We start from the raw sequence: 26,535 nt of genomic DNA on the forward strand, positions 1-26,535 counted from the left end.
GGAGATAGGTAGCAATTGTTAGCTCATTAGTAAAGCCACTGCAGTCATGACTACAGTGCTGGGCCCTGACCCTGAGAGATCAAGGTTTGAATATGCACTAGGCCAGTGGTTCCCAACCTTTAGAAGCCTGTGGACCACTGAGGCAAAAATTGGAATTGTCATGAACCACTTGTGGCAGTGGAGAGTCTGGTCTCCACCCTCTCTGGTGATTCAACTCCCAAGCACTCCCCCATGAACTTTTGGAGAGGAGAGAGAATGGCCTGCCTACAGCCACAGTGGACACTTCAATGGTTGTGGCTGTGGGCAGTCCATTCTTTGCCTCTTTGGTGGTTCACAGGAGATTGATCCAGTATCTTCCTGTGCAAGCAAAGGTGATTATTTTTCCTGAGACCTCGCGGACCACTTCTCAGAGTCCCTGGACCACAGGTTGGGAATCAGTGCACTAGGCCAAAGTCATCACTGTATGTAAAGCAACCCTCTGTATGTAAAGCATGTGCCCTAAATATGAAGGACAAATAGTGTTGGTAAAACTACTATAAACTTGTGACTTTGCAGAGTGAGAGTGTAATTTGAAACAGGCAAATTTGTTAGATTATTTTATCTGTGACTAATATTTTGAATATAGTATTTTCATAAAAACATTGAATACTTATATTAAATATTCACATATTTAATAGGACTTTTGGAAGAAGAAAACAAATAAATGAAGAAGCCACTTTTGCCAGTCACACTGTGAAGTGATCACTGATTGGCTAATTATTTGATTTCAACATTTTATGCAGAATGGTACCATTCATACATACGTTCTTTAGAAAACCAAGCATTGATTGTTTTTTCTCATTTATAGACCCATGTTGAAATTCCAATTCACTAGAACAGCTGTTCCCAATCTCCTGAGCTTTGTAACCAATCTAGTCATCTGTGGTGGGTCGTGGGCTTCACTGGCTGGGTTGCACCCACCACTGGGTCACAACCCATGTTTTAGATCAGGAAGCCTTAGGGCAAAACCCCAATTTTTGGACTGACCAATGAAGTGGGTCACTTGCCATATTGTCCTGCAGCTTCCTGGTAGCAGCAGGCACATGACCCATAAAAAAATCAGGTTGTATGACCCACTGATGTGTCACAACCTACAATTTGAGAACCACTGCATTAGAATAATTGAATCAATCACTTTCATAACTACGCATGAAACTGTAACCATAGTCTACTTGAGTGATTTTCTAGTGAAGGCCCACCTAATATGAGACATTATAAATAAATTGGTACACACAGTTGAGGAGAAACATTTATTGACACCAATATATCCCCTATATATTAATCAGTGTACAATGTGACTTAAGTTTCTGTGGATCTGACAGAATCTGCGGATTTGACTCAGCGCGGATGTGGTGGATACAAGGGAAAACTACTTCTGGTTTGATTGTCAAACCAGATGTGTCTTTTTTAGGCCTCTGGCAGGTCTTCTGGTACCTGCGGAAGCTTCCACAGTCTCTATGGGTGTTAGAAGGCCTCCTGGAGACCTCAGAAAGTCATGTCTGGTTTGATGAGCAAACCAGAAGTGGCCGGGATTCATGGATCTGTGGATTCCCATAAACAAAGGGGGTCCTAGAAGGGATCCCCTGTAGATAAAAATGCCCAACTGTACAGTATTTGTCTCCTTTACTAGGTTATCACAACAGAAGTAACAAATAAGCTAACCTTTGGCAGCCTTAAATAAACACTCAATCAGGTCAATCTTACAACAGACTTTCATATATTAAGTTACCTCATTTGCTGTGTTGTGAGTTCCAACAATTCTGATAAAAGATGCAGCTTGTCTGTCAAAAGTTACTATTTGCCAAGATCTGCAGAAAAAAATAAGAGGAACAAAAAGAAAGAAGAATATTTACACTGTTTTATCTGTTTTTTGACAAATTCAAAGCAGAGGAGACATTATTCCACAGTACATTTATATGTATCGATATATTATGGGCTTATATATTTTGTTAATATAATTTTTGAGTCTACAGGACTGCTCAAGGTGACTTACAATGCAAAAATTTGTAAAAATCTTTAAAATGAACAAACATGGAAAAACAGCACATCAGTTTAAGCTCTATGACTGGTCTACAACTGGTGAGTCAGGGAAAAACAAATTTCAGTCTGGTTTTAGACCAGGCTTTGGTCTGAAATTCACTTGGTTGGCCTGACCAATGGTGTTCTCTGGGGGAGATGCAGGGTAGTTTGACCCTGTTCATTCTCTTGGAAGTCTCCGTGGCTTTTCATTACCATTGTTCACAGTAGCATCTGAACCACTTTTTATTTTATTCATTTTTCTTTGAAATGCAAAACAAGTGGACTTGCTGATGACAGCCATAAAAACTAAGTGAAACATTCATGTTCAGAGACAGTGTGAGTCCCAATAACAAATGCTTAAAAGTGTGATTTTTCAGTGATAACAAAATAAAAATACATTGTACACTTCTCCTTTTTGTAAAAAACAAAACAAAAAAACCCAAAATCTGTGAAAAAAATAAAACCATTTTCTAACACCTGTGTAGTGACTATGGCTGCATTTGCTCACACTATACCACCTAAATTACCTACCTACTACACTTTTAAATCAATAATAGTAATTATAATTTATAAAAATGGAATAAAAAGACATAACACCACTTTCTGCACTTTTTCCTTGGGGGAAGAAAATCTGCAAAAAATTAAAAACATTTAAGAACACCTCTACAAATGCTTGAAATAAAAGTATGAGTGTTCATCACACTTATACCCTACTTGTGAGGTTCCCAAGGCATCTAATAGGCCACTGGAAAACAAAAAAGTTTGTAATACAATGCAGTAAGGAAACACTGCTATTTTTGTAAACTTTTCAGACAATGAAATATTGTATTTGCAAACAGACTGTACATTATACTTACAATGAGTAAATGGTATTTCTTACAATATAAAAAAGGCAATGATTCCTAATGAATTCAATGCAATCTACCATTTCTTCATTCTCACCAAACAAGACAGAGAAGTAAGATACGAATGTCTTCATATAATAGCAGTCCTGATTGCACTGGATTGATGCCTAGTTGGATTAGTAGCAGCCCCCCCCCCCTTAATTCAACCTTAATGCTGGATTTATTTATTTATTTTAAAAACCCAGTCAGATCTTAACATAATTAACAGAAAAATGACATAAAGTAGTAATTGCAATTCAATTAACTGCTTAAAAGAGAGATAAAAAAGGATAATATTCAGAATAACCTCATATACTATTTACATGTGAAAAATTAGTTTACTATCTCAGTTGTCCTAGTTTCTATTACAATTACTCTTTTATTCACAGGACTGTATGATTTGGACTAGTGGACATTTATCCTGTTATAGAGCTCTAATAAGGCAGAGCCAGGTTAGATGGTTCTATTGCTATAGCACCATGTTGTATGATGATGAATTATAAATCATTCCTCCACTGAAATGAATTATAATTTGCTTTGTTCTAACGATATTTACACCAGCCTAACAGAGGTTCACCCCAAGCTGTTCAGATCAATCCCTTCTACACCCTTAGTATGTGCATAGCAGAGACTCCATTTTGCATTGAAAAGCTTTGATTCCATTAGTGCAGTGGTTCTTGAACTTTTCCGGCTTGCGCCTCCCCTGATCCTTGTAGCCACGGCTTCCCATTACAACACCTCACCTCAGTTACCCCCAAAATGGGGATGAAGGTGTTATAATTATACACTAGAAACAAGGCTGCCAGCACTCTGAGGCTGCAATCCTAACCACACGTACCTGAGAGAAGGCCCCATTGAACAAAATAGGAGCTACTTCTGAGTAGACCTGGTTAGGATTGTGCCTTGAGTTTGTTAGCAGCACACCTGGAGGGTTTTGGAAAGGAAGGGGGGAAGTGATGAATCTGCTGGGGGAGGGGAAGACTTTGTTTTGTGTGTATCTGCTAATTGCAAACTGATGCAAACTGAGACCCAGAGACTGTTTGGCTGGAATCCTAACCCCACTTTCCTGGAGTAAGTCCCACTGAACACAATAGGACTTACTTCTGAGTAGACCTAGCTAGGATTGTGCCTTTTGTCTTACAATAGCAGCCAACAGAGTACCCCCCCCCCTAAAAAAAAAGGAGGCAGGAGGAAAAAGGGATGGCTGAAAAGGAATGGGGATTTTTTTATTTTTAATCAATTTTTGGAGACAAAGCCATCAAGAATCACTTTTTTTCTTTTTTGAAGGGGGAGGAAAAAGAGAAAGGTGAGGATCCTGGGTTAAGCTGACACAGACCCCATGCCTATGTAGGTCTACTCAGAAGTAAGCCCCATTTGAGTCAATAGGCCTTACTCCCAGGAAAGTGTGGAAAGGATTGCAGCCACACCCAGCAAGATTACAACTCACACCAAAGTAGATGGGGGCTGCTCACACACACACCCAACATGAAGATGCCACCCCGTTCCCCCCCAGGCGAGATGGAGGGATGCAGGCTGGGGCATTTGGACACCCCCCCCCACTAGGAGCAGGCTGGTTCCTTCCTTCCCAAGCAGCCTTGACCAATCCCAGGATGCCCAGGGCGAGGGGCACACTGGGAAATGTAGTCTTTGGGGTGAGATTGCACATGGAGAGAGCTCCATGAGATGCAGCACCTCTGCTGGCCCAGCCAGCCTTCTCTCCCACCTCCCCCCACCATGTTTCACACTGCCCCACCTACCTAGTTCTCAGCCTCAGAAAAGCAGCAAGTCAGGAGGCAGCAGTGGAGCTGCCAGCCACCTCTCTCCCAGAGTTGCAGCACCTCCACACTCTTCTCTCTTCCAGCCTTGACCAATCCCAGAATGAGGGGCACACTGGGAAATGTAGTCCTTGGGGCGAGGTTGCACATGGAGAGAGCTCCATGATGAGATGCGGCACCCTTGCCTGCCCAGCCAGCCTTCTCTCCCACCATGTTTCACACGCCCTCCCAGCCTCATGCTGCCCCACCCACCACAGCTGCAGAAAAGCAGCAAGTCAGCAGGCAGCACATGCAGCTGAGCAGCCCAGCCTCTCTCTCTCCCCCCCCCCATGCCTGGCGATGCTCCTGGATGCACAGATTGACTACATCAGCATTAGTGCATTGATTCCTCCCTGGGGGTTGGGACCACCAAGGGGGTCAGCAGAGAGCTCAGCTTAGAAGGCAGAGCTTAACATCATGGTTGGTGAGAATAGGAGGTGGGAGAGAGAGAACACCTGAGTGTTAGCAGTTGTTCTTGGACAGGCAGTTTGTGACCATTTGGTGATGAGTATGCTTTTACTATCTTCCCAAAAGATATCATCCTCCCTGTGCATGCTGGCAACCCTGGAGCCCCTTTGCAAACTAGCTGTGCAAAACTTAGCAATTGGGAACAGTGGGAATTTCTGGCTAGGGAAGAGACTTCCCTATTAAATCACCACTTCCTCAATGCTTCTGGCTGTGAGGGAAACTAGCCTTGGCTTGGGGTGTGTGTGTAGTGAAGTCTCTGCTGGGTCTCCCTCCAATCAGCATGTTGTGCCTTTCCTGTGCTTGTCTAGGGAAGTCTCAGCATGTGGGGAAGAGGGAAGAATAGGGATGAAGAGGTAGCATGAACTTGGGGGAGGGGAGTAAAGAGGTGAGGGATTACAGATATAACTGTTGCCAGCAGCTGTAGATGGGGGGGGGGATAGGAAAAGGCTAAGGCGTAAGAGTCAAGATCTGTATAGAGTCAGGATCCTTTATTGGCATAAATAAAACAGAATAGAATCGTGATGTATATAATGGGGTCTCTGCTGTGGATAACATTTAGCCTAGATTTCCCCACTCCCAGTCAGACTTTAAGACTGGAAGTTAGTGCAACTGAAGAAGTTGGACTAAGAAGGCTGGGTGGAGGGGCTTTTGCAGAGAGGAATCTGTGGGTGATTGAGGGGTTAGGCTTGCCCTCCCTGTTACTAAATCCTGTTCCTGTGCATTTAGGATTAGAGGTCAGGGTTTCTTGGCATGAATTGTGATGGTGCTTCTCTTTTTAGAAATTATCATGCTTCACTTAACTTTGACAGTAAAGACAACTGTTGAAGTAGGCTCTTCCCCAGAAAAACTCCAACCGCATTGGCTAGTCTGTATTATGCTAAGGAATTGTTTAGAATTTATTTTTACTAAAGGTTCCAGATTGCTGGTTCATCTGAAAATGAACTTTGTCAGTCATGTGTAATTGGAAATTACAAGTCACTGAAGGTCGAAACTAGCCTGGATTTCAATATCAAGAAGTCTGTATTTGATATTCAAAAACACCTCACATTGGGGAAGCAAGCCTGTCTCAAAGGACAACACAATGGAGTTGATTTTTCTTTCCAGAATGTCCAAGTCAGTTGGCCGGCAGGATTCCAAAAGCAACAGGTGAAGCAAACTCCAAAATGCGTTATTGTAAAATATACATAGCCAATATTAAAATTGCTATCAGCCAGGTCCTAGTTTCAAGAAAATGATTGATTCGTTTCCAAGTACATGGCTGCATTTGACACACAACTTGGTAATCCCAAAATTTTTTGCAAAAATTTACCCTGGACCTGCTCCAGTACATTATTTAAGGCCCTGGTTTAGAGAGGGATACCATATAATAATTGTGGGATTACTTTGCATTCAAAACCTTAATAGCTGCAAGGGTATACCTATCTCCTCACATAAAGAATTGGGCAATAGATTGTGCAGTAACTTTAGATAATAGCCATTTTTCGATGAGTAGCCCTTAGCTTGCTCTTGTTGTCAGTTAGTTGCCAATGTATTGGAAGTAGACTCATGCTAGTTTTGACCTTCAGTGACTTGTAATTTCCAACTACAATTAATTTCCAACAAATATAATATTTGCTGCACAATCCCCAGAAATGTAGGGCAATTTCCCTGGTAAGATTTAATGTCTTGCAGTCTGCCATCTTGTTTGGGAAATATCAAAGGATACCCAATGCAAACAGATGCTGCCCTGGAGGCCAGGGCTGCACTCAGACAATTGCTCATTCTTTTTTCTATTGCCCCTTTTATGCTGAGATCCGCTCCAGAACTCGAGGATTCTCTGACTCAGCTAAAGTACGTCATAACTTAAATGATGGAAACCTTTCTGCTACAGTTTATGGAGCTACATAAATTTGAAAGTTAACTTACCTCTGAGCTGACTTTATATGTTATGCAAAGCAGAGACCCCATTTAGCCCAGGCTAAAGCGATTTGCTTGAGAAAATCACTGGACAGAGAAAAGGTTAAGCATCTTTACTTCCCAATGCTATCTTTTGTAAATCCCCTTCCCACATAGCATAATGAGATAAACACAAGGTTAAGAACACTGTATTTACCTCATTAACATGTAGTTCTGCCCCAGTGGTTAGAGGAGGGCAACCTGAATCTGTTTAGAGGCACCTTTCTTTAAATAACTGGTAGCCATACAAATACATCATTAGCCCTTCAGATGCTAATGTAACACACACAAAAAATTACATAACCTGCTACAGCATGTTCAGGAAAAACTTATAGCGATGGAACCAAGCACAATTCTGCAAGTTCTAATGACTTGTTTGGTTACTACCATTCCTAGTATTCTTCTGAAACTGGCTGTGGAAGATGATTGGTGGATCTTCCTCATTCCAGCATCACAATATGAATGACAGCTATAAAATGAACCAATGTTCCTATGGTGGGTAATTTGCTTTTAAGTAACACCAAGAAGTCTCAGCAAGGGCTGTGGGCCCCATTGTGGTACACGATATAAATGTATAGACTATTAAGAAGTATTTTATTTTGTATAGAGAGAGAGGAAAATGTAATTATTGTTTCCAGCTGAGGCTTACATCTTGAAGAAAAGGCCAGGGACTAGCAAGCCCACACTCAGGCTTACATGAGAGTCCTCAAGCGGAAAGGCAAAAGTGTTTGCTGCTTGGCCGGCAAAAATCCCCTGATGACACAGCTTCATCTCTTAAAAGAAATTAGCCAAGTTACAGCCCTAGGGTGCATTATTTAATACTCCATATCTCACCTCAGCCATCCCTCCCAACTTTCTCATTCTGCCTGAGTCCCCTAAGGAGAGCTGTAATTGATGATTAGCATTCCAAAGACATGCTTGCATCCTGTGAGCCCGTCATATTTAATTACATTTTAACTATATTCGTCTTCAATAATAGCCCGAACATAATTTAGATAATTATCTCTCGCTCTCTCATTCTCAGAGTCTGTCTGTCTCAGAGCTCCTTGCAACGAATATTGCTTTCTCTGTTCAAACACATAAACAGACTCTTGGGCCAAGTACTTCCATCTTTCCAACAGGAACAGCTGTCACAAAGAAATGCAGTGGCTTTGAGCATCCCACAGGCAATTCAAAGAGAGATCTTCATGCTTCTCTTGGCTGCTTTATTTTGGGGGGCAGAAGGACAGGGAAGGAACATTGATACCCTGGACACAAAGTGTCTGTTTAGCAACAATACTGAACATTTGTACTGTATAGCATTTTCTGAGTGTGCAAGGAGCTTCAGATGTATAATCTGCTTGATGTAGTCATTACAACAACCCTGTAAGGAAAGTATTAATTGCAGCTGGGGATGAGAGAGGGTGGCTTGCCTGTGAGCAAGATTTAAACCAGGGATGTCCTGTCAGGCTGCTCAGTCTTTTACAGCCCAATCCTATGCATGTCTACACAGCAGTAAGTCACATTATTATCAATGAGGCTTACTCCCGGGTAAGTGTGCATAGGATTGCAACCTTAGACACTAACATTACACCAGCTCTATAGAACAAACTACATTTCACATCTTAAAACCATTAAGTGTTCTTGGTTAATTGATTAACCAGTCACATGAAGAACGTGGGTAGAAAAAAAAATCAAAAAAAGATCTTTTTCCTTTTTGAAAAGAAAGCAAAATTGGAAGAAATAAAAAAAGGAGATCACTGGCCTGTACTACAAATCATCATAAGTACACTACTCAAAAAGTCCTGTTTAAAAAACTCTCTCTCTCTCTCTGTGTGTGTGTGTGTGTGTGTGTGTGTGTGCGCGTGTGTGTGTGTGAGAGAGAGAGAGAGAGAGAGAATATTCTCATGTGATGTTTACGGCACAAACTGTGTGTCAGCTGTAAAAGTCACTTCATAATCAATATAGCACTTTCTGAGTGTACAAAGCACTTTATATGTCTTAGTCTGATGATCTTAATACAACCTGGCAAGGTGAGTATTATCTTCAGATTGCAGCAGAGGAGCTGAGGCTGAGAGGGACTGACTTGCCTATGGCCACCTAGTGAGTTTGCAGCAGAGGTGGGACTCAAACTGGAGAAGGCTTGATTTGCAACTTGGTCTCTTGGCCACCATGCTACACCACCTCTCACTTATATTAAAAAAGTCACTAAAATACATAAAGGAGCTTCATATTTTGAATCAAATATCATTTAGTACAGAAATCGCTAACATTCTCAGGAGCACACAAACTAAGCAGAAGCTAGCCAGGTATTCTCATAAGCATGCTTTTGAATATGGTAGGAGGAGGAGATGTTCTTTATCTTCAGTCTTCCTCTCTGTACTCTAAGAGTTGATGCACATTTACCAGGCAGCACAGCTGGTGCCCCAAATGTTTGGAGACTTAAGCATTCCCTTTACACTTTATTTATTTAAAATATTTCTACTCCTCCTTTCCCCTTTTAAGCCTTGGTTACAACAGGTTTAAAAACATTAAATACAATAACAACTTAGTAAGCAAAAAAACAAGCAAAACAATACAACAGCAAGAACAGTGCCCAATAATAAATTGAACAATCAACAATGGAGGAAGCTAACTGAAAAGTAGAAAGAAACAAAAAAACATTTTAACCTCTGCTAGAAGGCCAACAGGGACGATGAGATTCCCAACATTAAAGGGAGGGAGTTCCACAACTGTTGGACTGCCCAGAAAAGGTCCCACCCTATGTTACCCATCTAGCTTCAACTGGTAATGATACATCTGGAAGAGCTTCCCAGATGACTTTAGGTAGCGGGTCATCTCATACAGGAGAAGATGGTCCTAGTAGTAGCCTAGTAAGCTAGTGAGATGAATGCCCTGTCCCCCCCCCCTTTTTCCTTATGTTTGGACACATCTAACCACTCTGAATCTTTTATACTGGGTCGGGAGCCTAAAAGGTTATGTTGGGATGTGTTCCTGCAGCAGTCTTTGTCCATTGTTTGAAATACCATTAACCTCACAGCCATGTGCTAGTGTGGATTCAGAGTCCTTCTTCCTGTCTGTAACAGAGGGTCCAATCCTATCCAACTTTCCAGCCCCAGTGCAGCCGCAATATAGCTTTGAATTAAGGCAACAAATGTTTCCATATCTTGAGGAGGTCTCTGTGACTGTCCCACCACCACAGAATGCAGCACACTCCCCTTTGGCACAGCACTGGATTTGGCCCTAAGCCTCCTACTGAGATTGTCCTGTACTTTCTGATAGGGCAGTCAAACCTGTCTATCTAGGACTGATAAAGCAGTGGTGCTGTGGAGTGGCTTGGTGGGATTCATTTCTCTAATCAGGCAAGTCTATGACATCATCAAACCCATTTAAGGTCAAGCACAGGGGTAGCTGTGCGCATTTCTACTAGGTCTGCAATGAAATCTAGTATTAGCTGTGGAACATGTACCCACACTCTCTCATAAGTGCAGTGACTAAGATCCCTGGGACAAATTAAGTAGATAGCAAAAGAGACTGTAATCCTAGTAGACACACTGAAGGAATTCATTTGTTTGCTTCTTTTTGCTCCAAACTTTTCGCCTGCAAATTTCACTGGTTTCTCTAAGGTGGGGCTTATATGCTTTGCACCCCAACTCTTTTTGCTGGGCATTGCTAGTTAATGTATCCATTTGATCAAGTTTTTTGCTTTGTGACCCTGCAGCTGATGTCAGGAATTGGCTATCAGCCCACTTGTACTTTTTCCTAACCATTTTAATTCCTTTTCTTTTGGATTTTTAATAACTATTTATGCTTTGACTCTTTGCCTGCCTAGTCCACATTCATGGGTAATTCAGTAGGTTGTCACATCTGTTCACTTGTAGGCACTAATGTGATTTTTATTTTAAATAAGAACTCCTGGAAGATTTTTGCTCTCTGGGGAGAGTCCCCCTCCCCGAGAGCCCCCCTCCCGTCTTCCTGGTCACTGTAGCTTGAGATGATAGCGAAGAATAGAATTACCAGTACCTCCTCCAACTCTGCTACTGACCCAAGAGGGAAAGGGGAGAGCAGGAAAGGATGCATGAGCTCTAACCACTAGACACTACTATTTGATCAGCCAGCCTTCTCCCTGTACATTCCCTGGCAAAGGGCTTTAAAAGTCAGGACCAGTACCCTGAATTGTGCCCAGAACTAAATCTTAGCCACAGTGATCTGAGGGCCCAATCCCATCCAATTTTCCAGCACCAGTGCAGCCGCAAAGCAGCTTCAAGGTAAAGGAACAAATGTTCCCTTACCTCGGTGGTTTTCAGACTGGGGTGCTGCGATGCCCCAGCCTGAGAGCCTTGGGTAGTTCTCCCTTAAGGGGAGGGGTGGGGGGAAGGCAGAGATGCGATGCTCAGCATCACGCCTCTGATCTGGGCGCAGGGGTGCACTGCCATTCACACCTGCCTGCAGCAGCCTCCTGGGGGTCAGGGGAGCCTGGTGCCAGCCTCAGAAGGGCTCCCCACGTAGCGCAAAGCCCTCCAGAAGACGATCGTGACCACTTCCGGTTTAGCGATCTTCTTGTGCAGGTCAGTTTTGCCCTCTGCTCTCCTCTTCCTTCCACCCACATCCAGTTATTGTATTCAATGAAAATCTCAGCACATCATTTCTCCATGTATTTATTTTCTGGACCTTGACTCTGTGTCAGATATACAGTGTGGTCCTCCTGCCAAAAAGTTTGGAGACCCCTGATGTAGGACATCCACAGCCACCCTGGCATTAGATAGTACAGAGAGATAGATAGTACAGAGAGATAGAGCTGGGGATCAACAACATGCCAGTGACACCCAAATCCACACTGTCAGATGATTTTCCCCAGCAACTTCACGTAGGTGTTAATAATGCAGGGAACAAGACGGATTCACACACACAAGCTAAAGGCCAGAATGCAAAACAGGAGTGCCCCAAATACCATCTTCTGGAATTTGGCAACTAGAAAGGACCAAAACCACTGTAAAATGGTGCCTCCAAGACCCAACCAGGTCAACTGGCACAGAAAGAGGTCCAACAGGGAAGCACCCCCCCATACCCAGCATAAATCATCCACCTACCAGGGCAAACACTTTGTGTGTTTACAAGCTATCATAGATCTGTGGTATCACTTAGGATCACCTGAATAGTGCCAGTGGGAGAACATGAAGCTGATACAAAAGAAGAGCAGGTCTTCTTTATCTAGGTCAGGGTGGCCAATCTTTCTGCTTTAAGGCTCCTGGACCTTTAACAATAGTGTAGAGCAGTGGTTAAAGTTTTAGCACCAGGACCCACCTTTTAGAATGAGAATCTGTCAGGACCCACCAAAACTGATGCTATTACTGGAAGTGACATAATCAAGCAGGAAATTTTTAACAATCCTAGGCTGCAATCCTACCCACACTTACCCAGGAGTAAGTCCCACTGACTATCATTGTTCAAAGCATATACATAGTAGCTTATTAAAAGTACAGATTTGTAACATTTCCCCAAATGTAGTCACATACTATGGTAGCATCAAGTCTAATATATTAAAAATAAAATATTGAAATGAATGGGGACCCACCTGAAATTGGCTTGTGACCCACCTAGTGGGTCCTGCCCACAGTTTGAGAAACACTGGTGTAGAGGAGGGAATTTCAGCAGATGCAGGCAGCTTGTCATCTATGAGATGGCCTGCTGAAAATTGCATCTGCGGCACCTGCTGAAATTCCCTCTTCTGCACAATGGTCTAGGAAAGGTTGGCCACCCTTGATCTAGGTACTAAGGCTGCAATCCTATCCACAGTTACCTGGGAGTAAGTCACATTGACTACAATAGGTCATACTTCTGAGTTGACATGCATAGGATTGGGCTTTAAGTGAGGCAACACCACAGAGAGAATATGAGTATAAGCTAGCCTTACATGTCTGCTTTGCATGATGTTCTTTTGAGTTCTTCCAGTGTGGTGTGGAAGGATGTGATCTGGAGACAACTTTTCAATCTGACCCCATATAGTCAAGGTAAAACAGATATCCATACAGCCCACCAGCCCAAGAACCACTGCCCCTTTCCCTTAAGTGGGGCAGGGGGGAAATCAGCAGCGCGATCCTCAGGATTATGCCAGCAACTGATGGGTTTTTCTTCAACTTAACCCCCTTACGCCAGCTTCTTGGGGGTGTGGGGAGCCCTGTGGAGCCCTTTGCAGGGCTCCCTGCATCTCATAATGTTAAAAAAAATGTGATCAGGACCCACCTCTGGGATGCAATTGTGAAACTGGGAAATGGGAAAGTGGGTCCCGATCACATTTTTAAAACATTTTGAGTCACGGGGAGCCCTGCAAACGGCTCTGTGGGGTGCCTTAACCCTCAGGAGGTCGGCGCAAGGAGGGTAAGTTAGAAAAAAGCCCCTCAATCTCTGGCAGTGGCATGCTCCTGAGGATCACGCAACCAGTTTCCCCCTGCCCCCATAAAGACTTAGCGCAGTGATTGTCAACCTTTTTTGCCTCATAGCACACTGATAAGGTACTAAAATTGTCAAGGCACACCATCAGTGTTTTGACAGTTGACAAGGCACACCATGCTATTGGTAGGGGGCTCACATTCCCCAATGGCCCTACTAATAAATGACCCTCTCCCAAACTCCCGCGGCACACCTGCAGACCATTCACGGCACACCAGTGTGCTATGGCACAGTGGTTGAAAATGGCTGACTTAGTGGTTCAAAAACTCTACACAAGAGTTTGAGAACCACTGCAATAGAAATTATTATAATTCAAAAGGGGAAAGTATAATTGTGCCAAATGCAAAAATGTCAGCCACAGTCTAGAATTACAACAGTGATGTCCACTCATCTAGAAGGGATTGAGGAGTTCTTTATCACATAGCATTGGCACAATATTTCTGATGAAATAAAATAAATAGTTACACTTTGGCCCAAACACTAGTAGCTGCAATAATTCTACAAGAGATACCCTACAAGACAAATGCATAATGAAAAATGTCTCAAGGCGAAATACAAACATTCAGTTCTTCCTTTTAAATACAGATATAAATCTAGTCATCAACTTAATTCATATCTGATGACATAACATTCAAGCTGAGTTGTCTGCTGCATAAATAAACACAGCTCCTGATCTAAAAGAGATTGCCAAACAGTTGCTGCTTCCTGCTGTTTTTGTGTTTTGGAGACACCCTTGTGTGAACACTACTGGAAAACCCAGATAAGGTCACCTAGCTATGCGGGCAAACTACTAGCTATAAAAAGCACTCTGGAGCAATAAAGATTATTGGGGATTGTAAGCAGGATAATCTTGGGGCAGTAATTCCCCTGCCCTCACTTTTTCCCTTTGGCTGGGTAGGTGTGATGTTGAATAGCAATTATGTGAAGGTTGAGACAGATGAAATGAGAGATTCTGAAGAAGCTGAGGCAGGTACATATCATGGTTCCCAATACCTCCAGGGCTTTTTTTCTAATGGAACGCGGGGGGGGGGGGCGCGTTCTGGCACCTTTTTGCAGGGCCCCTCCCCTTCGGAGGCATTCAGGGGAGAGCAAAACAGAGGCATTCGCTGGGGGGTGCAGGGTGGGCAGGCGTCTGGCCCCTGCCTGACCGCACAATGACCCCCTCCTGCCCCCATCTCCAAGCTCTCGTCTGAGCCCAGCACTCCTCCCCTCCCCCCACGCTCTGCTTCCCCGCGCAGCTTCCAAGCCGGTGGAGGGCGCGGGGGACACACGCAGACGCTGAGGAGGAGGACGGATACCCAGCCAGCCAGCCAGGGAGACGGGCTGCGGCACCCACGGAACGCCCAGGTACTGGCTTGGCGGAGGAGGAGGGGAAGGAAGCTGGCTGGTGCAGCCCCCATGCCAATCTGCAGCACAAGCCTAGGTGAGTCTACTCAGAAGTAAGTCTCATTGTGCTCAATGGGGCTTGCTCCCGGGAAAGGGTGCATAGCCTTGCAGCCTGAGAGCCCAAGCCTATGCATGTCTACTCAGAAGAAAGTTCCATTGTGTTCAATGGGGCTTACTCCTGGGAAAGTGTCATAGCCTTGCAGCCTGAGTAGACAGGCAGAGGAGGGGGTTTGAGGCTGCAGTCCTCTCCACACTTTCCTGGGAGGAAGCCCCACTGCCTCTAATGGAACTGACTTCTGAGTAGACAGCCATAGGCTTTGGCTCTGAGGCCACAGTCCTATCCACACACTAGGCTGCCATCCTATCCACAGTAAGCCCCATTCACCAAAGTGGACTTCTAAGTAGACATGCATAGGATTGGGCTCTTAGGCTGCAATCCTAGGCACTTTCCTGGGAGTAAGCTCCATTGACTAGAACGAGACTTACTTCAGAGTAAACATACCTAGGATTGGGCTCTTAATCCTGGCAGAGATATATATTTTCACATGCTAAGGGCAGGAGAAAAGGATTCTACGTGTGTACAACGTGCTATCCAGCCTTGCCAGAGATCCTCCTCATCCTTCCCCCACAAGCATGCCCTCCGCCAGCCAGCGTTTGCAGCTCCTCTCCAGCAATGCACAACAGCTGCTCAGGGCAGCAGAGAACATACAAATGCACGCCAAGCGCCTTCCCAAAGACACAGAGTATTCTGATACCTGAATTAAACCATATTTAATCACTTGTTTGCAAATGTAGCTGTTTCTATGTGCAGCTAAGGACCCCTCTCATGTAAGAATTCCTTTTTTGTTCTTACTCCCACAGTTGCTTAGAGTAATTTTACTACATGGAACTCATGTAAGCCATTTTCCAGAATCCATTCATTGCTTCCTCTCCTCGAAGTAGTGCCACACTACATACTACACGCTACAAGTGCACCTGTACAGTATTTTTCTCCTTGTGTAGAAAACTCCAATCCTATGCATGTCTACTCAGAAGTAAGTTCATCTTTAGGGGGAAGCACATAAAAAATATTTTATTTCTCCAATAAAAAATGGTTTAAAAATAAATAAATAAATGATTAACAAGTTGTGAGTTCCTGCACTTTTTTTTTTTTTTTACAAAAAAGCACTGCCTGTATCTATCTGTAAAACACACACACACACACACACACACACACACCAAATACAAGTCATACTCAGGACTCATGGATCTGATGCAGCGTGGGTCAGGAAGGCATCCTTGTAACTCCATGACCAGAAGAGTTCCCATGTCAGGAGGGATATCTTCTGAGACCCAAAAAGGCTGCACAAGGCCTCTTTGGGGCTCAGAAGGCTTCCTGGAGGCCTACAAAAGGCAATTCTGGTTTGAACTGGAAACTGAAGAGCTTTTGGGAGGCCTTCCAGGGACTTGGGGAGGCTGCATAAGGTCTTCCCACGCCTCAGAGAGCCTCTGTAATGCCTCTGAAAGGCACTTTTGGTTTTGGCCAGAAACCACAAATGTTTTTAGGGGGCCTCAGATGGCCTTCTGGATATGACCGGAAGACTCTTCTAAGTGCGTCTGGGAGGGCTGCCCCTCTCAGATTTCTTAATCCACAGGTTTTGGTATTCATGGGAGGTGGTGGTCTGGAATGGATTCCCACAGAATACTGAGGTCCAACCTATATAATAAAATCCATATCAGTTAACTGCTATGCATTCTGTCTCATGTATAACATTTTCACTGTTACATCTCTGTACTCATATCTCTGTACTGGCATGATTACAAAATTAACATAGGTATATACAATTAAGATGCTAGAGGAAAAAACAGTGACTGTAAGATTTTGCAGCCCACTTAGCATTTTTTCCCCTGTTCCTTCCATGAGAAGGCACACACTAATTTAAAGGTTAATTGCCTGTGCAAAATCTAGCAGCCTCTCTTATGTAATAATGGTGTAGTAATTTTGTTATGTGGGGGCATGGCTCTTCACATGAAGAAAGAAAAAAGACAGTAAGTTTACCATGTGCCAGTTATACAGCCTCAAAAGCAACCTGTGACTTGGCCCCAGGGCTTCAACCACTGAACAATGATTTTTTTTTCTTCAGACTTCCAAGCTGACGGCCAAACCTTCCCCCAAAGGTGATGCCTCACCATTTATTTAGAAAAGTAGTCATTGGAGACTGGGGGCTCCCTGAGGGTCACATTGGGAGTCCTCGAGGGCTGCAACTGGCCCCAGGGCCGGGGCTTGGGCACCCCTCCCAATGCGGCCCTCAGGGAGCCCCCAGTCTCCAATGAGCCTCTGGCCCTCCGGAGACTTGCTGGAGCCTGCACTGGCCCGACACAACTGCTCTCAGCATGAGGGCGACTGTTAGACCTCTCGTGTGAGCTGTGGGATGAGGGCTCTCTCCATTGCTTGCTGTTTCACATCTGTAATACAGTAGCAGCAGCAAAGGAAAGGCGAGCCTTGCTTTGTGCAAGGCCTTTTATAGGCCTTGAGCTATTTCAAGACCTTCATTCATTCATTCAAGTTCATCTTTAATATATTAATTTATGTAAACTTATGTAAATTTATTCAAATTTTAAATGTAAATTAATCCCCCCCCCCGACACAGTGTCTGAGAGATGATGTGACCCTCCTGCCAAAAACTTTGGACACCCCTACTCTAAAGTAAATATAATATGAGCAGGCATTTTACATTGTTAGAAGTGTTACGTTTACATGACTGCCTTATGCAATAATTAATAAAATACTTGGGGCAAGATTCCCAGTAGGACTCTGTCCAACAGAAGAATCTTTGATCCAATGGAAAGGTAATTGGATGATATGCTTGGTTTCTCTCACATGCACACACGCACGTGCGCGAATAAATATTCCTCCGATTTGAGGTGTTATTGAGCCATTCCTTGGTTTGAGGCCAGAATTTGGAGAGCCTTAGGTTGGTAATATACTAGCAGTCCATTCCAGGTCTTATGTTGGGCTGAAGGAGCAGGGGGAATTCTCAAAAAGAGTGGACAGCAGCTCATTTGTGGCCATCTGCAAAGAAAAAACCCCAGCAGTAAACTATGTATATCTAGTCTAATTTTCAAGAGTTTCTGGCACTCTACTATACTGGCAATGAAAGTGATAAAGAATCTCAGACAGAGGAAGACCACAAAACAAAAAACAAAAAACAAAAACTCAGATAATTATTAACACAATTAACTATTATTATTATTATTATTATTATTATTATTATTATTATTATTATTATTATTATTATTCTATGTTTTGTTTTACATCTAACAGAATTCAACAGCTTTCTGCAATACAAGTCTCTGACTAACTCAGGACACTCCAAATACTGGCCCAGATGAAGGAATTGTTTGATCACAAGCACAACATGTAGCAATGAAGCAGCACAGCAAAAGCTGTGCATACATCCTCAGAGGAACTAGTAATTAGCCTCTCTTTGGCTAATTTATTTTTAATACACTTTTATCAGATTCACAAATTGAAGCGACTGTATTTAAAATACTCAAATAACACAGGGAATTAATTTACCCAAAACGAAAGTAATAAAAAGACAGCCAAATTGTTATAGCTGAAGTATCTGTTCACCTAGCTTACTACGCAGTCAAGAAGCAAACAATAGTATTGTTTGCTGAGAAATTAATGCTGTTATTGTCCTAAGTTGAAAAGACTGACTAGATTGCTTATGAAGCTCTGCTTATGAAGTTTGATGATTCTTGGTAGATGCAGACAAAAATGTAAGGATTCTATTGGAACGTTACATATTTCAGATTCTTAGAACATAATGCAAGCATATTATAACTGTTGTTTATACAGCACCGCCAAAGTTCATGGTCCTTTAAAACATAAATAAAAGAAACAATTTCCTGTCCAGAGGGACTTGTAGCCTAAAGTTCAAGATTGGGAAACATTGTTTTGGAGAGGGAAGGATAACACAATATATGAGCCAATGCAGCTGTAGTACTTAGACTATAGCATGGTTGATAACAAGGAAGACAATATCAAGGGAATCATGGGAAAGCCAGGTTTTATCATGAACCCAAATTTGCCGTTCAAAAGGCCAATAATTTAAGTTGTACTTGACTTCAGGTCTCTGATTTACCAAAACAAACTGAGCCTGTCAGCCTGGCAGGTGCCCAGCCACATAGCAAAAACAGAAGCTTGTGCTGGGCCAATGTACATGCCCAGTGTTTGGCTTGGTGGGCCAGATGTCATGCAAGCATAATCAAGTTGCTGCAATGATTTCCTAGAGAGAAAATTCTTACAGAAACACTACCTTTGGAATTCAAGTATTTCCCAACAAGATAACTTCAAATTCATGTGAGTAATATCTTTTCACATTGTTTTTAAAAAAGATGTACAACCAGCAATAAGATATCTTTTTGTAAAACCAGCGTAACATTTTATGGTGTATGATTTATAACAGAAATAAAACACAGAACTGATAATACATATTTATTACAATGGAAGAAACAACTTATGAATGATTTAATGAAGGCTATACTAACTTATTGGCATTTTTATAAAGCTTAGTGTAAATGTTAAATACCATTTAAAATGAAGAATGTTGATTAATTCAGAAAAAAAGAAAAAAAACATGTAAACTGTTTCAATTATATTGAACAAAATAAACACAACCAAACACCCATGAATTCCAGTCCTTGACATGTTATCCTTGAAACCTGGTCTTTGAAGTCAGTTAAGGGAGCAGCCTGGTTTTTCACAAAAGTAATTACATGTATGGAACACTCTCTGATTACATTATTTCTATTAAAAGTTTTATGTCAGAAGTGACACAGTCAGTCAAATTTTCTATCACATGAGTACAAATAGGAAATGTTACAGGTGTGCCCCCATATCCATGGTGGTTCCGGAAGCCACCCATGGTTAAGTGAAACTGGGGATACAGACCAATGCCTCCACCAGAGCAAAGGGGGGCTCTGCTTCCCTCACTTCCAGAGGGGGTGCGCAGGGAGAGGGGCCACAGACTGAATCCACAGATATGGGGCCCTTCTGCCTATGAATGTTTCTGGTAAATCCAAACAGAACTAAAAGTCCAAGGAGTCACGTTTCATTTTCCTGAGCCCCTTGCCTTGCCACACAAACTCACACTCTTTCCCTTCTTCACATTGCACTCATGAGACTTTGTGGCCCTAAGTAAGAGTTAGCAGCTTTGGGGAGACTGCAGGGTGAGACTATGTCATTGTAGTGCTAAACTATATTCCAGCACACAGTAAAGGGGCTGATAGCCTCATCTCTGTCATCTTTTAGTCTTTTATTTTTTCCCCTCTCAAATATCCCATTCTGTCATGTCCTACACCACACCCTATGATTCGGACCTGCCCCATTGGAACAAGAGTGAGTGAGCAGGGCCTACTACATCCACTTGAACTTAGGTGAGCCTATCCACCAGAACAGTGAATAGACTCATCTAATTACTTTGTCACACAGGTTACAAGACCAACATTGCAATCTTACACATGTTAACTCACTATATTCAGTGAGCCTTTTTCTTAGGTAAGTGTATACAGGACTGCAGCCCAAGAAACTAATTCCAAATTTTGAATGTTTGGTAGAGCTGACATCCTTCTACTTTCTGACCACATGCCAGCAGCTTTAACGTTGTTGAGAGTGCCCTCAGCAGTCTCTACTGGGGCACTATTTTTTCCCTTTTAGAATGGGCAGAATCCAACTGCTGAGGATACAATCAGCATTTTTAAAGCTGCCATTGACCACAATGATGAGGTAAAAGATGCTATGTCAACCCCCTAAGAAATACAGTAAATTGTAACACCACCTCCAAAAAGAAAAGTAAACAAGTCAAAGGATAAATCAGCACTTGCCCTGCAAAACCTGTAACATACTCATTTGCTAATCAGGAGAAGAGATTTCTTCCTTAACATTTTTATCCAACCACTGGTTAATCCAAGCTTTAAAAAACAAGACTCAACCTGACTCCACCCATATTGTGCCTGAATCTATCCTTTGTATTTGTGCTATGACATAGTCTTATGGCCATTTAGTACCTATAATTCCCTGATCCTTTAAGAATGGATGGATAAGGGATCCCAAATAGGCTGTGTGTGCATGTGCATGCATTCCTTCTCTCTGCTCTTTTACACTTAAATTGTTAATTACATTTTTATTCCACCCTTCCTCCAAGAGTGTTATACACATTTCTTCTTACAATGTGTAAGAGAAGAGATAGTGACTAGCTGGAGGTCAAACAGTGAGCTTCATAGCTGAGGATTTGAATTTTGGCTTCCTTGGATGAACCATAGTCCAAACTGTAATTCAGATTTAGAGTTGGCTATTAATCAGAGTTTTGAAAACTCACCCCAAATTCTCATTTAAAATCTTGCTTGGTTAAAGCATGGTTAAAGACAAGGTTAAAGTAAGTGTTAACATGGTTAAAGGATTAAAGGGGGATTTACACAGAACGTAAGGGTATAAGCCCTGCTGGGTCAGGCCAAGGGCCCATATAGTCCAGCATCCTGTATCTCACAGCAGCCTACCAGATGCCTCAGGAAGCACACAAGCCCACAAGATACTTGCATCTCGCTGCCACTCCCCTGCATCTGGCACTCTATTTACCCTTGCACCCCAACGAAGACACCAGACTACACTTGGGTTTAACCTGGGCCACTTTATTAAACGCATGTGACCAATTTTAATGCATGAAACCTACTGAACAAACCTTCCCTCCCTCGGCAGTCTGGGGCAGGTAAAAAAAGCTGCCATCCACAGCAAATTCAGATGACAGAAAAAAATTCCTACCTGGCCCTCAACCAGCTAATTCAGACTGTACATACTCCTCAAGGCTTGTATCCTGTAATGGAGTTTTCCTTCAGAAATCTGTCCAATCATCTTTTAAAGGCACTGAGAATAAGACAGCTGATATTGTAATGCTGTTGTACAAATCGATGGTAAGGCCACACCTGGAGTATTGTGTCCAGTTCTGGTCGCCACATCTCAAAAAGGTTATAGTGGAGATGGAAAAGGTGCAAAAGAGAGCAACCAAAATGATGACTGGGCTGGGGCCCCTTGCCTATGAGGAAAGGCTACAGCATTTGGGCCTCTTCAGTCTAGAAAAGAGGCGGCTGATGGGGGACATGTTTGAGACATACAAAATCAAGCAGGGGATGGACAGATGGACTTTTCCCTCTCACATAACACCAGAACCAGGGGACATCCATGGAAGTTGAGTGTTGGGAGAGTTAGGACAGACAGAAAAAAATATTACTTTACCAAGCGTGTAATTAGTTTGTGGAACTCTTTGCCACAGGAAGTAGAGATGGCATCTTGCCTTATGCCTTTAAGAGGGGATTGGACAAATTTCTGGAGGAAAAGTTCATAACAGGTAACAAGTCATAGTAGGTATGTGCAAGCTCTTGGTTTTAGAGGCAGACTGCCTCTGATTGCCAGATGCAGGGGAGGGCACAGGGAAGCATACTGTGTCTGTTGTCTTGTGTGCTCCCTGGGGCCTTTGGTGGGCCACTGTGAGATACAGGAAGCTGGACTAGATGGGCCTTTGGCATGGCTTCTTCTTCTTCTTATTGAATTGTCCACCATCACCCCAAGATCTCTCTCCTGAGCTGTCACAGACAGCTCAGAACCCACTAGCCCAGCAATTTTCAGCCTTTTTCCTTTCATGGCACATGCAGAAGGTGCTGAAATTGTTAAGGCACCCCATCAATTTTTTTTGACAATTAACAAGGTACTCTGCATTGCTATCAGGGGGCTCCCATCCCCCAATTGCCCGACTAATGTATGACCCTCCCCCAAACTCCCATGGCACACCTGCAGATCATTTGTGACACACCAATGTCTGAAAATCAGACACACCAATGGTTGAAAATCGCTGCATTAGCCTGTATGTGAAGTTTTGAGTTTTTCACTGCAATATGCATTACATTACACTTACTTACATTGAAACGCATCTGCCAAGATGAAAGGAAGGAATTTGAAGAGGGAGTGCACAATCCAACAGCCATGACTGAACTGTCCACTCTGAACATGAAAACAATTTTGCTACATCCTCACATATAAACCTTTTTTCTAACTGACTTGGAGGAGTCTGTACTTTCAATATAATGTTTCTGAACTTCAATAAAGAGAATCTATAAATTTGGAAAGGTTGCAGATAAAGAAAAAATGATTTAGAAGCTGAGGTATGAAGAAAGATTAAAAACTAAATACTAGCTACAATTTGTAGCTGGTGGTGGGAGGAAGAGGATGAATGTATATAAGTTCAATATTTCAAAAGTGTGAAATTCAAAAGGAAGGAGGGATTGCTGAAAATGCAAAGAAAAACCATGAACTGCAATAAAGAAGAGGAAAAATATCTACTAATGACAGCTATCTTTTAAATTATGGAATACATCCCATGGGAAGTAGGAGAAACCATATTGTCTGAGACATATGAAACTGGCCTGACAATATAACTCTGGGAAATATACTGTATGGAATAATCTCAAAGTAACCCCACAGGGAAAAAATTGAAGACCTAATAATTCTTTTACTTCTCTGATTTCTATGATTCATGTATTTAATTTGTACGGTAAAAACTTACCGAGAGTGAATCAATACTTTAATATTGTGCAAGTTTGACTGCATTTTGCCAGACAGGTGCTGATAACAAAGTCACAGAAGTTACATATAAGTACAAGAATGTGATTTTCAAAAGTGCAATTAATGTAATAATTAGGACAAATACAGACGAATTGAATGCTATAATAATTGAATTCATTTCACATGGGACACATTAGTCCTGTTCCCAGGTTCTTGACTAATTTTTTTAAAAAGCTGTCATATAATTATTTCTTTTGTAACTGAGAGCAGCTGCAAAGACTTTGAATGCCAGTCTACCACCTACCCTGTGCTTTTCTGGACAGTTTGTACTAAGAATGCTTCAGTATTGCTTTTTTTCCTACCAACCGTGACAATACATACAAATACTGTATGAATATTCTTCCTAATATAAGAAAAGGGCACATTTTGGGCTATTAATTTGTGGAATTCATTATTGGATTAGTCACTAGTATATTAACTCTTTTGAAAAAAGATGCTGCATTCCTTGGAACACATTCTTAACAGACACTTATGTAAATAAATGATGTAGAAAAATGGAAGATATCATTATCTATCATTAAACATACTGATAGGAAAAATACCCTACTCTTATCAACATTCCTGTTATGCCTTTCCCATAACGCAGAGGTTCCCAAACAGGAGCATTGCAACATCTCTGTCTCTGCCCCTAAAGGGGGAGGACAATGGTGAAGGCAGTGACGTGATCACCAGGACTGTGGCGCTGCCAGGGGAAGGCGTTTGTACTTATTTCTGAAAAGCTCCCCAAGCCTTGGAATGTCTAAAAATAGCAATCACAACCCACTTCCAGTTTGCGATCATGAAAACAGAAGTGGGTAGTGACAGCTATTTTATGTGCCGTATGCAATATTTCTCTAAAGCAATGAGAGACAGAGGTGCTCAGTATGTATGTTTTTAACATAATTTGCCATTTAATATTAAACACACTAATATTAACAGTTGCAACTATTACCCTGCACATGCTCAATCTCGTCTGATCTTGGAAGCTAAGCAGGGTCAGGCCTGGTTAGTACTTGGATGGGAGACCACCTGGGAATACCGGGTGCTGTAGGCTTATACCATAGTCCTTCAAGACTGAAGGTTGCCAACCAACCAATTATCTCCACATCTGGACCCATTTTCAAGACGGTGATGAAAATTCATTTTAACAGGACAAGTAAAATAAGGTTTCTTGAAAACTATGCTTTAACAGTACTTAAGAGGAAAAAACATATTCCCTCCTCCAACCATACATCTTAATATTTAAACTGTATGACCTTAAAATGTACCTTGAAAACTCCATGCTATTTCTTTTACAACTTTAAATATGCTTGAATGTTGAACATTCAATGTTCTAACATCCCAGCACATCTTTACTGATTTATACTTATTGAAGACCTCATGCCTCTAAGTTATGCAGTCTAATAATATACAGCTAGTCTAAAAAGTCCTATGCACTTAGACTTTCATGCATGCATAACTTTGACATTTCTTTTTAAAAATAGCTGTAAAAGTTACAAAAAGGTGCTAAATCTAGACATACTAAATACAGACATTACACCTCTTAGAGAAACATTTTAACATTTGGGATTTCACTATGGAAATTCAGCTTCCCAAGACCCATAATTTACATTGCTTAACATTTATAAATATCAAAAGAACAAACAGAACATAAAAGGATGTAGACAACATTTTTCAAAGAGATGAGCGAATGTTGCAAAGGTAAAATAATCAATTACCCCCTTCGATGGATGTTTCAACTACATTTTTTGGGTTCTTTTAATTTTCTACAAGTGACATTTAGCAGCAAGAACTATCACAAAACTAAATGAAAAAAGTAATTTGGTTAGCTTTTGGGGCAAAGTTGTCTGCTTTAAAAAATTACAAATTTCAACCTTTCACAAGCGTTAACTATGCATTTAATTGGGCATTCAAATTTAGTCAAGGTCTCTGCTTACATAATTATGATTTATTGAAAAAGCTGTTTGTAATGGACATCACTTATAAAAGGACATAAAAATGCATGCCATAGTGATATGTCAAAGAGAATGGATATGAGGGAAACTATTTTCATTGTCACAACATCAGTAATGGAGATCAAAAGGGTAAGAAGACTGCTTACCATGATACTTTTCTTATGTAGGTGTACAATGGCTGGAAACTTACTACCAACTACATGCAAACACACATGCACAAATATTTATGCCATTTTCACACACAATAATGCACACAGATGTAGACAGACTTCCTTAGTATACCATGGGTGGGAACTCAAGTCAGGTGACTTGAGTCCAAATAGTGAAAATCAATATTTTTCCGCTGACTCATGAAGACTTGAGTCACATGCATGGAAGACACAGCAAAACAGGGGCCCCTGACTTGTGTGTCGCCATCCACTTGGGCGACTCGAGTCACCCGCCAGTGGCTACTGCTTGCACCGCCTCCATCGCACCTGAAAAACCTCTTGCAACAATCTGGTGCTCTTCAACCTCTTCATAAATGACCTGGAGACAGGGTTGAGCAGCGAGGTGGCTAAGTTTGCAAATGACACCAAACTTTTCTAAGTGGTGAAGACCAGAAGTGATTGTGAGGAGCTTCAGAAGGATCTCTCCAGACTGGGAGAATGGGCAGCAAAATGCAGATGCGCTTCAATGTCGGTAAGTGTAAGGTCATGCACATTGGGGCAAAAAATCAAAACTTTACATATAGGCTGATGGGTTCTGAGCTGTCTGTGACAGATCAGGAGAGAGATCTTGGGGGGGTGGGTGGACAGGTTGGGATACAACTCTATCCCAACAGTATCAACCTCTTATGAAACATAGGACTGAATAAAAACACTTGTTTGAGCGAGTGCAGGCTCTCATTTACATAAGGAGGGAAGGGGCTCAATTTTTGATGATCCTTGATCCCCTCTTCAGTCCCATGAACTCTTAAAAATCTAGTT

The 26,535-nt window shown here is 42.1% G+C and overlaps 1 protein-coding gene and 1 pseudogene across 3 annotated transcripts in view; one reads left to right on the forward strand and one right to left on the reverse strand.

Moving 5' to 3' along the window:
* The window catches only part of BTBD9 (BTB domain containing 9), a 207,661-nt gene that overhangs the window by 18,061 nt on the left and 163,065 nt on the right, over nt 1-26,535 (reverse strand). For all 3 annotated transcript variants that reach the window (XM_066611621.1, XM_066611619.1, XM_066611620.1), the window contains one exon: nt 1,769-1,847. In XM_066611621.1, the coding sequence (XP_066467718.1) occupies nt 1,769-1,847 (79 nt within the window). The remainder of the gene's footprint in view (nt 1-1,768; nt 1,848-26,535) is intronic.
* On the forward strand, nt 24,550-24,666 carry LOC136638157 (5S ribosomal RNA; annotated as a pseudogene).

Source organism: Tiliqua scincoides, chromosome 1 (assembly GCF_035046505.1).
Source record: "Tiliqua scincoides isolate rTilSci1 chromosome 1, rTilSci1.hap2, whole genome shotgun sequence".
Classification (NCBI taxonomy): Eukaryota; Metazoa; Chordata; class Lepidosauria; order Squamata; family Scincidae; genus Tiliqua; species Tiliqua scincoides.